At 50.8% G+C, this 14,286-nt stretch overlaps 1 protein-coding gene across 1 annotated transcript in view; it reads right to left on the minus strand.

Annotated features, from left to right (window-relative positions):
* LOC146839455 (double C2-like domain-containing protein beta) overlaps nucleotides 1-14,286 on the minus strand; it is a 452,840-nt gene that overhangs the window by 146,829 nt on the left and 291,725 nt on the right. Inside the window, exon 2 of the mRNA XM_085651504.1 lies at nucleotides 2,682-2,761. Within this exon, the coding sequence (XP_085507630.1) occupies nucleotides 2,682-2,761 (80 nt within the window). The remainder of the gene's footprint in view (nucleotides 1-2,681; nucleotides 2,762-14,286) is intronic.

A 14,286-nucleotide genomic window follows, 5' to 3' on the forward strand; every position in this document is an offset into this window, starting at 1 on the left:
TGCCAAGCTACCAAGGGGGTGAGCAGGGGTTATCTTTGGCGTGTAACTCCCCAGCCCTGACTAGAGTGGTGGTTTCTGCCTGGCTTTGGCGCAAGCCCTAGCCAAACAGAAATCCCATTTCTAACATGGTGACACACCGACAGTGTGCTGGTGGAGAGGCTACAGTGTGCTGGTGGAGCACCTGCAGTGTGCTGGTGGAGCGGCTGCAGTGTGCCGGTGGAGCACATGCAGTGCTGGTAGTGCAGCAGCAGTGGGCTGGTGGTGCACGCGCAGTGTGCTGGTGGCGTTCCCACAGTGTGCTGGTAGAGCACCCACGGTGTGCTGGTGACGCACCCTCAGTGTGCTGGTGACACGTCCTCAGTGTGCTGGTGGAGCGGCCGCAGTGTGCTGGTGACGCACCCTCAGTGTGCTGGTGACGCGCCCTCAGTGTGCTGGTGACGCACCCTCAGTGTGCTGGTAGAGCGGCCGCAGTGTGCTGGTGGAGCACATGCAGTGCTGGTGGTGCAGCAGCAGTGTGCTGGTGGAGCGTCTGCAGTTTGCTGGTGGTGCGCGTGCAGTGTGCTGGTGGCGTTCCCACAGTGTGCTGGTGGAGCGCCCGCAGTGTGCTGGTGATGCGCCCTCAGTGTGATGGTGGAGCGCCCGCAGCGTGCTGGTGATGCGCCCTCAGTGTGATGGTGGAGCGGCCTCAGTGTGCTGGTGGAGCGGCCGCAGTGTGCTGGTGGAGCGCCCGCAGTGTGCTGGTGGAGCGGCCGCAGTGTGCTGGTGGAGCACATGCAGTGCTGGTGGTGCAGCAGCAGTGTGCTGGTGGTGCGCGTGCAGTGTGCTGGTGGCATTCCCACAGTGTGCTGGTGACGCACCCCCAGTGTGCTGGTGACGCACCCCCAGTGTGCTGGTGGAGCACCCACAGTGTGCTGGTGGAGCGCCCGCAGTGTGCTGGTGGAGCATGTGCAGTGCTGGTGGTGCACCAGCAGTGTGCTGGTGGTGTGCACGCAGTTTGCTAGTGGAGCGCCCTCAGTGTGCTGGTGGAGCGATCGCAGTGTGCTGGTGAGCGCCCGCAGTGTGCTGGTGGAGCGCCCGCAGTGTGCTGGTGACGCACCCTCAGTGTGCTGGTGGAGCGCACGCAGTGTGCCGGTGACGCGCCCTCAGTGTGCTGGTGGAGCGCCCACAGTAAGCTGGTGGAGCATGTGCAGTGCTGGTGGTGCACCAGCAGTGTGCTGGTGGTGTGCTCACAGTGTGCTTGTGGAGCACTTGCTATGTGCTGATGAAGAACCCTCAGTGTGCTTGTGGATGGCTTGCAGTGTGCTGGTGGAGCGCCCGCAGTGTGCTGGTGGAGCACCCGCAGTGGGCTGGTGATGCGCCCTCAGTGTGCTGGTGGAGCACCCGCAATGTGCTGGTGGAGCACCCGCTGTGTGCTGGTGATGCGCCTGCGGTGTGCTGGTGATGCACCCTCAGTGTGCTGGTGACACGTCCTCAGTGTGCTGGTGGAGCGGCCGCAGTGTGCTGGTGGAGCACATGCAGTGCTTGTGGTTCAGCAACAGTGTGCTGGTGGTGCGCGTGCAGTGTGCGGGTGGCGTTCCCACAGTGTGCTGGTGGAGAGCCTGCAGTGTGCTGGTGATGCGCCTTCAGTGTGCTGGTGGAGCGCCCACAGTGTGCTGGTGATGCGCCCTCAGTGTGCTGGTGGAGCGCCCGCAGTGTGCTAGTGATGCGCCCTCAGTGTGCTGGTGGAGCGCCCGCAGTGTGCTGGTGGAGCATGTGCAGTGCTGGTGGTGCACCAGCAGTGTGCTGGTGGTGTGCCCACTGTGTGCTTGTGGAGCGCTTGGAATGTGCTGATGAAGAACCCTCAGTGTGCTTGTGGGTGGCTTGCAGTGTGCTGGTGGAGCGCCCGCAGTGTGCTGGTGGAGCACCCGCAGTGGGCTGGTGATGCGCCCTCAGTGTGCGGGTGGAGCACCCGCAATGTGCTGGTGGAGCACCCACGGTGTGCTGGTGATGCACCCTCAGTGTGCTGGTGGAGTGCCCGCAGTGTGTTGGTGATGAGCCCTCAGTGTGCTGGTGGAGCACCCGCAGTGTGCTGGTGACGCACCCTCAGTGTGCTGGTAGAGCGCCCTCAGTGTGCTGTTGACACGCCCTCAGTGCTTGAGGAGGGCCCGCAGTGTGCTGGTGACGCACCCTCAGTGTGCTGGTGGAGCGCCCTCAGTGTGCTGTTGACACGCCCTCAGTGCTTGAGGAGGGCCCGCAGTGTGCTGGTGACGCGTCCTCAGTGTGCTGGTGAAGCGCCCGCAGTGTGCTGGTGATGCACCCTCAGTGTGCTGGTGACGTGCCCTCAGTGTGCTGGTGGAGCACCCGCAGTGTGCTGGTGGAGCGCTGGTAGTGTGCTGGTGGAGCACCCATGTTGTGCTGGTGACACGGCCTCAGTGTGCTGGTGGAGCACCCACGGTGTGCTGGTGACACATCCTCAGTGTGCTGGTGGAGCGCCCGCAGTGTGCTGGGGGAGCACCCACAGTGTGCAGGTGACACACCCTCAGTGTGCTGGTGACGCACCCTCAGTGTGCTGGTGACGTGTCCTCAGTGTGCTGGTGGAGCGCCCGCAGTGTGCCGGTGACACGCCCGCGGTGTGCTGGTGGAGCGCCCGCGGTGTGCTCGTGATTTCAGCAGTTAGGTAGACACAGTTTTGGTTCTCTTACCTTGGCCTGGTGGATGTTACAGTGCAGCGCATTCATCTTCTCATCAAACAAAAGGCTGAACTCCAGGGTCCCCAAAGAAGCTGCAAAAAATAAAGCCCACTGTTACTAAAATACCCCAAATACTTGTTCTTTCCAGCTCACCAAAGGCAGACAGTTTTGACCTCTTATTACTCTCACGATTAGAATAGATTCTGCAGAACCACGTGCCACCTGACTGGAAAGACCCAAGTATATACACTTCACCACAAAAGGGCGCCTCTCACTGCTCCCCTCTACCTTTCTTGCCCATGTCAAGTTGCAAACTTCGATGAGCTCTGGTTTGCCCTCAGTAGTTTGGTATCATGTTTGATTTGATGTGAAGTGTATCGTGAGACTTCTAGTGATTTCAGTCATTTGCTATATTTGCTTCACTGCTCTGGTACAGGATGTAGTTTAAAGCTGAGGTGTGAGGTACAGAAATGATGCCATGCCCAGGCGTGAGGTGCTGCCATGAAGCGATGAGTCTCTGCTCAGGTATTGTTTAGAGGTACAGGCATGATTCTGTGCCTGTCGCTGTGGTACAGGGTGTAGTTTAAATCAGAGGTGTGAAGTACAGGCATGATGCCACGCCTGTGGTGCAGGATGTACTTTAAAGCAGAGGTGTGAGATACAGGCAGGATGCAGTGCCAGTCGCTGTGGTACAAGGTATAGTTTGAAGCAGAGGTGTGAGGTACAGGCAGTATGCAGTGCCAGTCGGTGCGGTACAAGGTGTAGTTGGAAGCAGAGGTGTGAGGTACAGGCATGACGCCATGCCTGTCGATGTGCTGCAGGGTGTAGTTTAAAGCAGAGGTGTGAGGTAAAGGCATTAAGCAATGCCTGTCGCTGAGGTGCAGGGTGTAGGTTAAAGCAGAGGTGTGAGGTACAGGCGTAAAGCAATGCCTGTTGCTGAGGTGCAGGGTGTAGGTTAAAGCAGAAGTGTGAAGTACAGGCAACAAAGCAATGCCTGTCGCTGAGGTGCTGGGTGTAGTTTAAAGCAGAGGTGTGAGGTAAAGGCATTAAGCAATGCCTGTTGCTGAGGTGCAGGGTGTAGGTTAAAGCAGAGGTGTGAGGTACAGGCGTAAAGCAATGCCTGTCGCTGAGGTGCAGGGTGTAGGTTAAAGCAGAGGTGTGAGGTACAGGCGTAAAGCAATGCCTGTTGCTGAGGTGCAGGGTGTAGGTTAAAGCAGAGGTGTGAGGTACAGGCGTAAAGCAATGCCTGTCGCTGTGGTGCAGGGTGTAGGTTAAAGCAGAAGTGTGAGGTACAGGCAACAAAACAATGCCTGTCGCTGAGGTGCAGGGTGTAGGTTAAAGCAGAGGTGTGAGGTACAGGTAGGATGCTGCACCTGTCGCTGTGGTACAGGGTGTAGGTTAAAGCAGAGGTGTGAGGTACAGGTATGACGCTGCACCTGTCGCTGTGGTACAGGGTGTAGTTTAAAGCAGAGGTGTGAGGTAAAGGCATTAAGCAATGCCTGTCGCTGAGGTGCAGGGTGTAGGTTAAAGCAGAGGTGTGAGGTACAGGCGTAAAGCAATGCCTGTCGCTGAGGTGCAGGGTGTAGGTTAAAGCAGAGGTGTGAGGTAGAGGCGTAAAGCAATGCCTGTTGCTGAGGTGCAGGGTGTAGGTTAAAGCAGAGGTGTGAGGTACAGGCATAAAGCAATGCCTGTCGCTGTGGTGCAGGGTGTAGGTTAAAGCAGAAGTGTGAGGTACAGGCAACAAAACAATGCCTGTCGCTGAGGTGCAGGGTGTAGGTTAAAGCAGAGGTGTGAGGTACAGGTATGACGCTGCACCTGTGGCTGTGGTACAGGGTGTAGGTTAAAGCAGAGGTGTGAGGTACAGGCATGACGCTGCACCTGTCGCTGTGGTACAGGGTGTATTTTAAAGCAGAGATGTGAGGTATAGGCATGACGATGCTCCTGTTGCTGTGATGCAAGGTGTAATTTAAAGCAGAGGTGCAATGTACAGGAATGATGCCGTGCCTGTCGCTGTGGTGCAGGGTGTAGTTTAAAGCAGAGGTGTGAGGTACAGGCATGCCACTAGGCCTGGCACTGTGGTAGAGGGTGTAGTTTAAAGCAGAAGTGTGAGGTACAGGCATGACGCCGCGACTGTCGATGTGGTGCAGGGTGTAGTTTAAAGCAGAGGTGCGATGTACAGGCATGATGCCATACCTGTTGCTGTGGTAAAGGGTGTAGTTTCATGCCATGGCCTGACGTGCTGTCATGACGTGACAACACTCAGCTCTGCTGTAGGTTCTGGGTTCATGCATAGGTGTGAAGTGCAAGTGATGCCTCTCAACTATGGTACAGGGTGTTGTTTCCTGCACTGGTGTGACATAGTCACAATGGGATGACTCTCAACTGTGGTAAAGGTGTAGGTTTCATGCTCAGGTGTGACATGGTCACAATGTGACGAGTCTCAGCTCTGGTACAGGTTCTGGTTTCACGCTCAGGTGTGACATAGTCACAATGTGATAACTCAGATCTCCTACAGGTTCTGGTTTCATGCCCGGGTGTGACATGGTCACAATGTGACGAGTCTCAGCTCTGGTACAGATTCTGCAAGTGATGGCTTTGACTGTGGTACAGTGTTATTTCCTGCACAGGCATGAGGTGCAGGCATGTTGTGATGACTTTCATCTCTGGCATGAGGTGTTTAATGTACAGGTGTGCGGTAAGGTGATAACATGAGTGTAGGAAGCTGGCTCTGTATCTACTATACCAAAGTAAGGTATAGTGTGCACGGAGTCCAGTGGATCCCAGAGGTATAGCAGAGGCTAAATTAGACAAGTACTAACAGCTCTCTTTGTGGTAGTGTGGGCGAGCAGTTAGGCTTATCAGGAAGGAGTGCTAAGAATTTATTGTATTCACTCAGGCAATAACTTATGACGCACACTCAGAGACTGAATCCAGACCAATTAGGAAAGTATTAAAAGGTATGCTTATATTTTACTTTGTAGAACCAGCAGGACTTTGCACCGGCAACTAATAAGTACTTTCAAATGCAAAGCTGTACACAGAAATGCAATTGTGGACTGTATTGGAATCGATTACAGGTTTGTATTACTTTTAAAATAGTTCAAAATACTTTAAGATTACTTTTGATTACTCTTGCATTACTTTTCAGTTACTTCAAGTACTTGAGGTGATATGCCAAGATATCATACCCAGGAGGTTGTCTTTTACAGGTAAGTACGACAATTCTGACAAAACAGTAGGTCAACACCTAGACATTTTTTAGCAACATAACTCGTAACATTGGTTCCTATGGGAAAAAGAGTGTAAACGACTTACAAGTATGAGTTTTGGGTGTTAGGACCAAGGTTCCCCAGGGTCCAGTTAGGCTCTCAAGTCGCACCACCATTGGTACTGGGGCGGCCGGATGCAGAGTGCAGAGGCCCAATGTTAGCCAATGGGGCTTAGGGGGCCTTCGGTCAGGGACTGCTGATGAGCAGGCCACTTGGATGTGGGAGCAAAGCTCCTGGGGTTAGGATCAGCACTGCAGGGGCCAACAATCAGCACAGGAGCTGCACCACCAGCAGCATGGAGGGGGACGGATGCGGAGTACCAAGGTGACGTCAGGAACTCGTGGATTTCAATTAAGCGCTCCACGGTTCGGAAAAGATGAAGTAAGGTGATACTATGAGGGCTTTCATCTCTGGTAGCGTGGTGTTTCATTCACACGTATGTAGTGAGGTCATGATGTGATTTCTTTTAGCTCTAGTACAGTGTGTGATTTCATGCACAGGTGCGTGGCACATAAATGGTGTGATCCTGGACAGCCCTCATCCTGCCATCTACTTATCTCTTTACCTCCCCCGTCCGGCTGACCATCAAACTTGAGATCCGGCTTGCACTCTGCTGACATGACTGTTCCTCCTGCTTCAGTGAACAGGCAATCACAGGGGACTAATATTATTCTATATGATGCCCCCAGTTGGACCGGATGTGAGTAGCTAACTGGTAATACTCATCCTTGATACACATCTGATCTTTTGTCCGTAATTAACCTTGAGGCTTTTTATGTTTAATAATCAGAGCATCACTGGAGCTGGTGAGGCGGCGAAGTGCTGAAGCGGTCTGTTTTACCCCATCAACACATCCTGTTTGACTTTTGTTTCACATTTAAATTGTCATTCGCTTAATGTCCATGTACAAAAGCACATAATAGCACACAAGCAAACACCTGGATCTAAACTAGAAAGAAAAAGAGTGGTCGGTATACCCAGCTAGAGTGGAGGATTCCTTTAAAGGATGATTTCCCTCACCCACCATAGGTGGCATGCTTCATCATCGGGAACCTCCTCGCACCGTGATGCCTAGTGATGGTGCAGACTACAAACCCTCACTAGCGGGAGGAGCACATCGGATGATTTTCAGAGGTATAATAAATACCCTCATAATGAGCTAAGAGTGGTGAGGTAAGCAGAGCGTGTGTGAAAAAAATGATAATTCAAACTGGCTACAGGATACGCAAATAACTTCATTGGTGCGTCCCTGGGTCAGGATTAAAACAAGCAAAAACAGAGATTTACCATAAAGGTAGGCCAACATGTTTCTGCCTATGACCCTCTACAGAGGTGAAGTGGCATTCATCAGGACCTATGTAAGTGGTGCTTCTGCTCAAAAAGTGCTCAAAATAATATGTGAAATAATAGAAAGCCATCCAGTGGTCCAATATGAATCCAAGGAAGGGATCCACTGGTGGTCACCTGAATAAAAAGGTATACGTAAGTAGACATATCCAAAAATAAAACACCAGCTAGGAAAAAGACCAACTCAAGGTTCCAAACCTATCAAAGGCATTGGAGGGAGGCAGGTCTATTTTAATTTTTGGCACCCGTGGAACGAACCTAGTACCATAGTGGAGAACAATGGGAACAGGTAGGTGTTATAACAGGTGTGGCTTAGCCTTACCCGCAATGGTCAGGCGTGGTGCCTCAGCTGAGGCCCAGGCCTGGAGCTCAGGGTACCCCTTATCCTCTATGTCCTTATCGGAGAGAGTTTTAGGAAGAAAGACAAAAATAGAGTGAAACTCAGAGGAATTAAGAATGTGAAGACTCTCGATAGTCATACGCAAAAGCAAAATTAAATGAAATAAATGCATTGGCAGCTAATAAATGTAGGTGGAAATGAATAGTTCCAACAGATTGTCTGAGATATTGATCGAAGTCCAGTGCGGTAACATGAGGCTGCACGTTCTTGTATTTGTACATAAGCAGAGGTGTGCAGCATCTGGTGCGACAAGGTATAGCAGGCATAAAGAGGTCTCGATCGTGCCACGGTACTCGTGCTATTAAATGGTGATCACAGACGGGCATAGCCATGCTGTGTGCTGTATGTATGTATTGAGTAGGATGTAGAAGTAAATAGCCTCCAGTATTGAGGTCATAAACCCATGTGGAGCAATATAATGATGCCCTGTCAAACACTGAGGGCATAGAGCATTAAAGGCATAGCAGTATAAGGGTCAGTATACTGATGCCCTGACAAACACTGAGGGCATAGAGTAGTAAAGGCATAGCAGCATAAGGGTCAGTATACTGATGCCCTGTCAAACACTGAGGGCATAGAGTATTAAAGGCATAGCAGCATAAGGGTCAGTCTACTGATGCCCTGTCAAACACTGAGGGCATAGAGTATTAAAGGCATAGCAGCATAAGGGTCAGTCTACTGATGCCCTGTCAAACACTGAGGGCATAGAGTATTAAAGGCATAGCAGCATAAGGGTCAGTCTACTGATGCCCTGTCAAACACTGAGGGCATAGAGTATTAAAGGCATAGCAGCATAAGGGTCAGTCTACTGATGCCCTGTCAAACACTGAGGGCATAGAGTATTAAAGGCATAGCAGCATAAGGGTCAGTCTACTGATGCCCTGTCAAACACCGAGGGCATAGAGTATTAAAGGCATTGCAGCATAAGGGTCAGTATACTGATGCCCTGTCAAACACTGAGGGCATAGAGTATTAAAGGCATAGCAGCATAAGGGTCAGTCTACTGATGCCCTGTCAAACACTGAGGGCATAGAGTATTAAAGGCATAGCAGCATAAGGGTCAGTATACTGATGCCCGGTCAAACACTGAGGGCATAGAGTATTAAAGGCATAGCAGCATAAGGGTCAGTCTACTGATGCCCTGTCAAACACTGAGGGCATAGAGTATTAAAGGCATAGCAGCATAAGGGTCAGTCTACTGATGCCCTGTCAAACACTGAGGGCATAGAGTATTAAAGGCATAGCAGCATAAGGGTCAGTCTACTGATGCCCTGTCAAACACCGAGGGCATAGAGTATTAAAGGCATTGCAGCATAAGGGTCAGTATACTGATGCCCTGTCAAACACTGAGGGCATAGAGTATTAAAGGCATAGCAGCATAAGGGTCAGTCTACTGATGCCCTGTCAAACACTGAGGGCATAGAGTATTAAAGGCATAGCAGCATAAGGGTCAGGATACTGATGCCCTGTCAAACACTGAGGGCATAGAGTATTAAAGGCATAGCAGCATAAGGGTCAGTCTACTGATGCACTGTCAAACACTGAGGGCATAGAGTATTAAAGGCATAGCAGCATGAGGGTCAGTATAATGATACCCTGTCAAACACTGAGGGCATAGAGTATTAAAGGCATAGCAGCATGAGGGTCAGTATAATGATACCCTGTCAAACACTGGGGGCATAGAGTATTAAAGGCATAGCAGCATAAGGGTCAGTATACTGATGTCCTGTCAAACACTGAGGGCATAGATTATTAAAGGCATAGCAGCATAAGGGTCAGTATACTGATGCCCTGTCAAACACTGAGGGCATAGAGTATTAAAGGCATAGCAGCATAAGGGTCAGTATACTGATGCCCTGTCAAACACTGAGGGCATAGAGTATTAAAGGCATAGCAGCATAAGGGTCAGTATACTGATGCCCTGTCAAACACTGAGGGCATAGAGTATTAAAGGCATAGCAGCATAAGGGTCAGTCTACTGATGCTGTGCCAAACATTAAAGCATGGCTGAGGTGCTAGCGACCCGCAAGTGATTGTACGGACGTCCAGTAATTTGCCAGGAGGTCATTTGCACTCACACAAACAGCAGGGCGCGTATCACAAAGCAGTCAGAAATAGGCGTTCAGATTTTAAGGTGCGAGTGGCCCTAAAGCAAAAAGAGTATAGTGCAGCGTGTTTGTGCTGCGGACATGTGCACAAGCACCCAGTGATCCTTCTGTCTTGTCTCCCCCTCTATGGTGCTCCAATGGGAAGTAGCCGCACCTGAACGTGACTCTGGCACAGTCCGGCTACAGGCACGTGCTGTGTTCACCTACAAGTAATAGGATTGGGTTGGGGTAGCAGGGATGGCAGTCCAGGTCCTTTGTGACTGAAACCACTGCCATGGGATACTGATTGGTGGAGTATGTGAAATCATGTTATTGCATCAGCACCAGTGTGCAAACCTCAGCACTCTATAACATAACCCACTCCAACCTTACACAACCCATCTCACCTAACTCAACTGTTGGACTTGGCCCTTCTGGCAGGTTCACCCCTGAACTTTTTGCTTTTTATTGGTGACTTGGTGTGGTGATTTGTTTGGTTTCTGCGCACTTTCCCTGTGTCCCAGGGTAAAGTGCGTGCGTGCTCTGAGTGCATGTGGTGAGATAGGCCTGCCCTCCCATAGGAATGCATAGGGAATGTATGTGTCCCTAGTAGTTCCTGATGCGTGGGGTGTGCAGGCCCGAGTTTGGTATGTGCGGACTCGTGGGAGTGAATGCTGCGCGATGATGTGTGCGGCGTGTATGTACCTAGTGTGGAAGTGCCACTTCTAGAAGTGGGCACTTCTGTGTGCAGTGTGTCTGTCGCGTGATTGGCTGGTCATGTCATGTGACGGGCTAGGGATTCCCCAGTGTCAGGATGAGTCACCCAGTAACCGAAGTCCAATCGTACCTGCCCCCAACTGCCCCAACCTTAACTGAACCAATTAAACCCAATGAAGCTGAACCCAACACCAACCCAAAGAACAATTCACAATTTTCCATGAGTGTACCCATTATAATCTGGACAACTCCCCTGAGAGAGTACTTGAAAGGTAAATAGACTCTGAATGTAACCTTCCTCTGTTCTGCGGTTTCATAAGATCAGAAATGAAGGGACTCCGTTAAAAAGGTAAGGAAAGAAACTGCCCGGTGCTACCCAGCTGCACCTGGTTCCAGAATGGGCACCGCTGTGTGCATGTCATGCCTGCCCAAGTACAGAGACCACAGAATGCAATGCTTTCATCTTGGTAATGCTATTGTCACCCACAAGCACAAATATTCTGAGTTACAAAGTACAAAAACATTTTCAAGAGCAAATAAAACACCAAGTTGGACAGAATGAGGTGAGACTCAACTCAAGATATAGGTCACCAGCTGCATTTCAAGCCCCGTGACAGCAGCTGTATCTCAGGATCCCTTGCATACCACAATCTTCCAGGATATCACCTGCACGCCAGGATGCACATCAGGTATGTCTCAAAACAGAGAATCACATCTGCATCCCAGACGGAGGATATCACTTTCATACTAATGTCCTGGACAGAATCCTCAATCTGAGCTGCAAGCCAAGATCCATGGCATGAACTATATTTAGAGTTCCACAAAATGAACTGCATTTAAAATCCATCCGAGATATCAAATCCATTGCAAAATCCAGAATGTCAACTCCAGCTCACCCTGCGGATTTCAACAGTGTCCGACAATCGATAAAATCCCTTGTGATTTCTACAGTTTAGTACAGTGTGTACATGTCGTCCCCTCTAGAAGGGTGGGAGCCTACTCCCACACCAGTTACTGGTGTGGGGGTATGATTCCAAAGCGTTTGACACCAAACACGACATGTTTTGATGCAGCCATCCCAGAGTTAGCATTTACCGCGAGGTTATAATGCACTTGAGAGTATATGCTTCAACCACATCCACAAACAGCAGCAGAGAATAGACTCTGCCAGCTGCAGAGGGGTCCTGCTCAGGCAGAAGCACCCCCTCACATAGTAAACCAAGCACCCTGCCCTTGGGATTGATAGGGCCTACCATAGGGGTGACTGATAGGTTTATATGTGTGTGTATGGTGAGATATAGGAACCTATACCTCAGTGAGGAGTGTTAACACTACCTCACACAGGTTGCAGTAGCAGGCCTGTGGTGTCAGATTGTGAATGCTTCCCAGGGGTGGCATAATACATGCTGCAGCCCCTGGTAGGCCTGTGAAGTACCAATGTCCTAGGTACCTAAGGTACCATATACTAGGGGCTCATAAGGTACCACAGTATCCAATCACTAGTGCATCTAATATGCACACCAATCATTTAAGGGAGTAAGCAGATAGGCTGGGGTCCTGGATAGCAGGATCCCTGCCAGACTAGTCAAAAACCATTCAAACACCAGGAAAAAAGTGGGGGCAACCATATAGTCAGATTCCACCTTCCTACATAACCCCCCCCCCCCAAACGAAAGGAGATAAGGCTAACCTTGCCCAGTTAAGCCTTTATTTCCTGAGTGGCCATATAAGGAAGAACCTGCACTAGCATGGTTGCTCCCTGTCTCATGGTCCACTTGGGAAATCCTACCCCAAGGGGTTTTGGAGTTTCTCCAAAGTCTAGGGAAATTACCTGTATTGTTTTCTGGTACAGAAGTAGGCTGGTGGGGTGTCTGAGTCTGGAAGTGAGGCCCTATTTGGGGTGGTCTCAACTTCCTCAGCACACTGGTAACCATGGAAGCCTTTCTGTCCATGACTGTGTCATATCTGGCCCTAAGGGTCAACCTCTGGCTGCCTACAGCTGGGGGTTGGGTCCCTCTGGTTGGAGTAGTGGAGGGCATTGGAATGTTTGGGGCAACTATGCCCCAGGTTTCCCTGTGCCCAACAAAGTCCATCTGGGGGGTACCTGTACCTAGGGGTAAGGGGGATCCCTCAGTTTGTAGAGGAATATTCACCTGGCTAGAACTACTCTGCTGGGTGTCCCTAATCTGCTGATGAGGGGGTTCCTCTGGACAGGGGCCCATTAAGGGTCCACTGACCTCCCTGACCTCTGCAGCCCTGGGCTGACTGAGGCAGGGTAGAGAGGGGCAGGATACCTGCTCCAGACTGGGTGCCATCTTGGAAGAATCCCCTGCCATCAGAGTTGTGGCCAGGACAGCCCTGACCACTTCTGGGGCAGTTACTTCACAAGGGGCAGGGTCAGTTCCCTTGGAAAGCTGACCCTTACCTTTAGTCTGGTGGGGGGAGGACTGTTCCTCACCCCCTATGCTCTCTGTTTGTGTGGCGTGATCCATAGTTTCAGGCTTCACTCCCCTTAATTTCTCCTGGGGTGGAGGTGAGGCCCTCAGGGTCTCATCCACTCTCCCAGGGATGCCTAACATTCTTAAATGGGCATTGTGGTCTACCTCAGCCCAGGCTGAGATCTCTAGATCATTCCCCAGTAAACAATCTACAGGCAAGGTTGGGGACACTGCCACTCTCTTGGGGCCAGTGACCCCTCCCCAGCTGAGATTTACTACTGCCATGGGATTTTTCTGTCCTAATTCCATCAATATTGGTCACCTGGTAGCTAAACTCAGGTAAAAGCTGTTCTAGGGGCACTAGTCTCTTTGTCACCATGGTGACACTAGCCCCTGTGTCCCTGTAGGCCACAGCCTTCTGAGCATTGATCATAGGCTCTTGTCTGTACCTGCCCAAAGTATTGGGACTCATGGTAAAGTTGGCAAACCCCATGCCACCATCACAGACTAGAGTTGCTTGTGTAGGGGACCTGGTTAGGCCAGAGTCCATCTGAGTTCCCCAAGAAAGCCCAACTAACTTTTTGGGCGCACTCCCACCACCTGGGGGATTACTACTGGTAGTAACAGGAGGTGTTGAAGCTGCAGTGGGAGGAACATTTTCTTTATTGCCATTCTTTGGACAGCTGGAGTCAGTTTTCCAGTGTCCAGGTTGCTTGCACACATGGCAATATGGTTTCTTAGTGGAAGAGGAAGGATTTTGGGACCCACCCCCAGAACTGGGTTTTTGGGGCCCTTCAGAGGACTTTTCTGTTTTATCATCCCCACCTTTCTCTTTGGGCTTAGTGGAATCCTTCTTCTGGTCACCACCTTGGTTCTTGGGCCTAACCCTGGTTTCTTCTGACCCATTTGTCTGCCTTCTTTCTCAATTCTTGGGGAGAGGTCAGATCAGAGTCCACCAGGCAGGTACTGGTGTAAGAGTTGGTTTTGACAATTATTAAGGATCTTCTCTCTCATAATCAAATTAGACAATCCTTTAAAGTCAGTGGCCCTACTGCCAACTATCCAACCCTCCAGAGCCTTGGTAGCACAATCTACAAAGTCCACCCAATCCTGAGTCTGTGCTTTGTGGGTGTCCCTGAACTTGTACCTGTACTGTTCAGTGGTTAAGCCAAACCCATCTATTAATGCACTCTTCAGGGATTCATAGTCATTAGCATCCTCTTCTCTAACAGTGAGGAGCATGTCTCTACCTTTATCTGAAAAGGAGAGCCACAAGATTGCTGCCCACTGTTTCTGGGGGACCTGTTGAACTTTACAGGCCCTCTCCATAGCAGTTATCCATTTGTGGATATCATCCCC

This window comes from Triturus cristatus, chromosome 4_1, assembly GCF_964204655.1.
Source record: "Triturus cristatus chromosome 4_1, aTriCri1.1, whole genome shotgun sequence".
Classification (NCBI taxonomy): domain Eukaryota; kingdom Metazoa; phylum Chordata; class Amphibia; order Caudata; family Salamandridae; genus Triturus; species Triturus cristatus.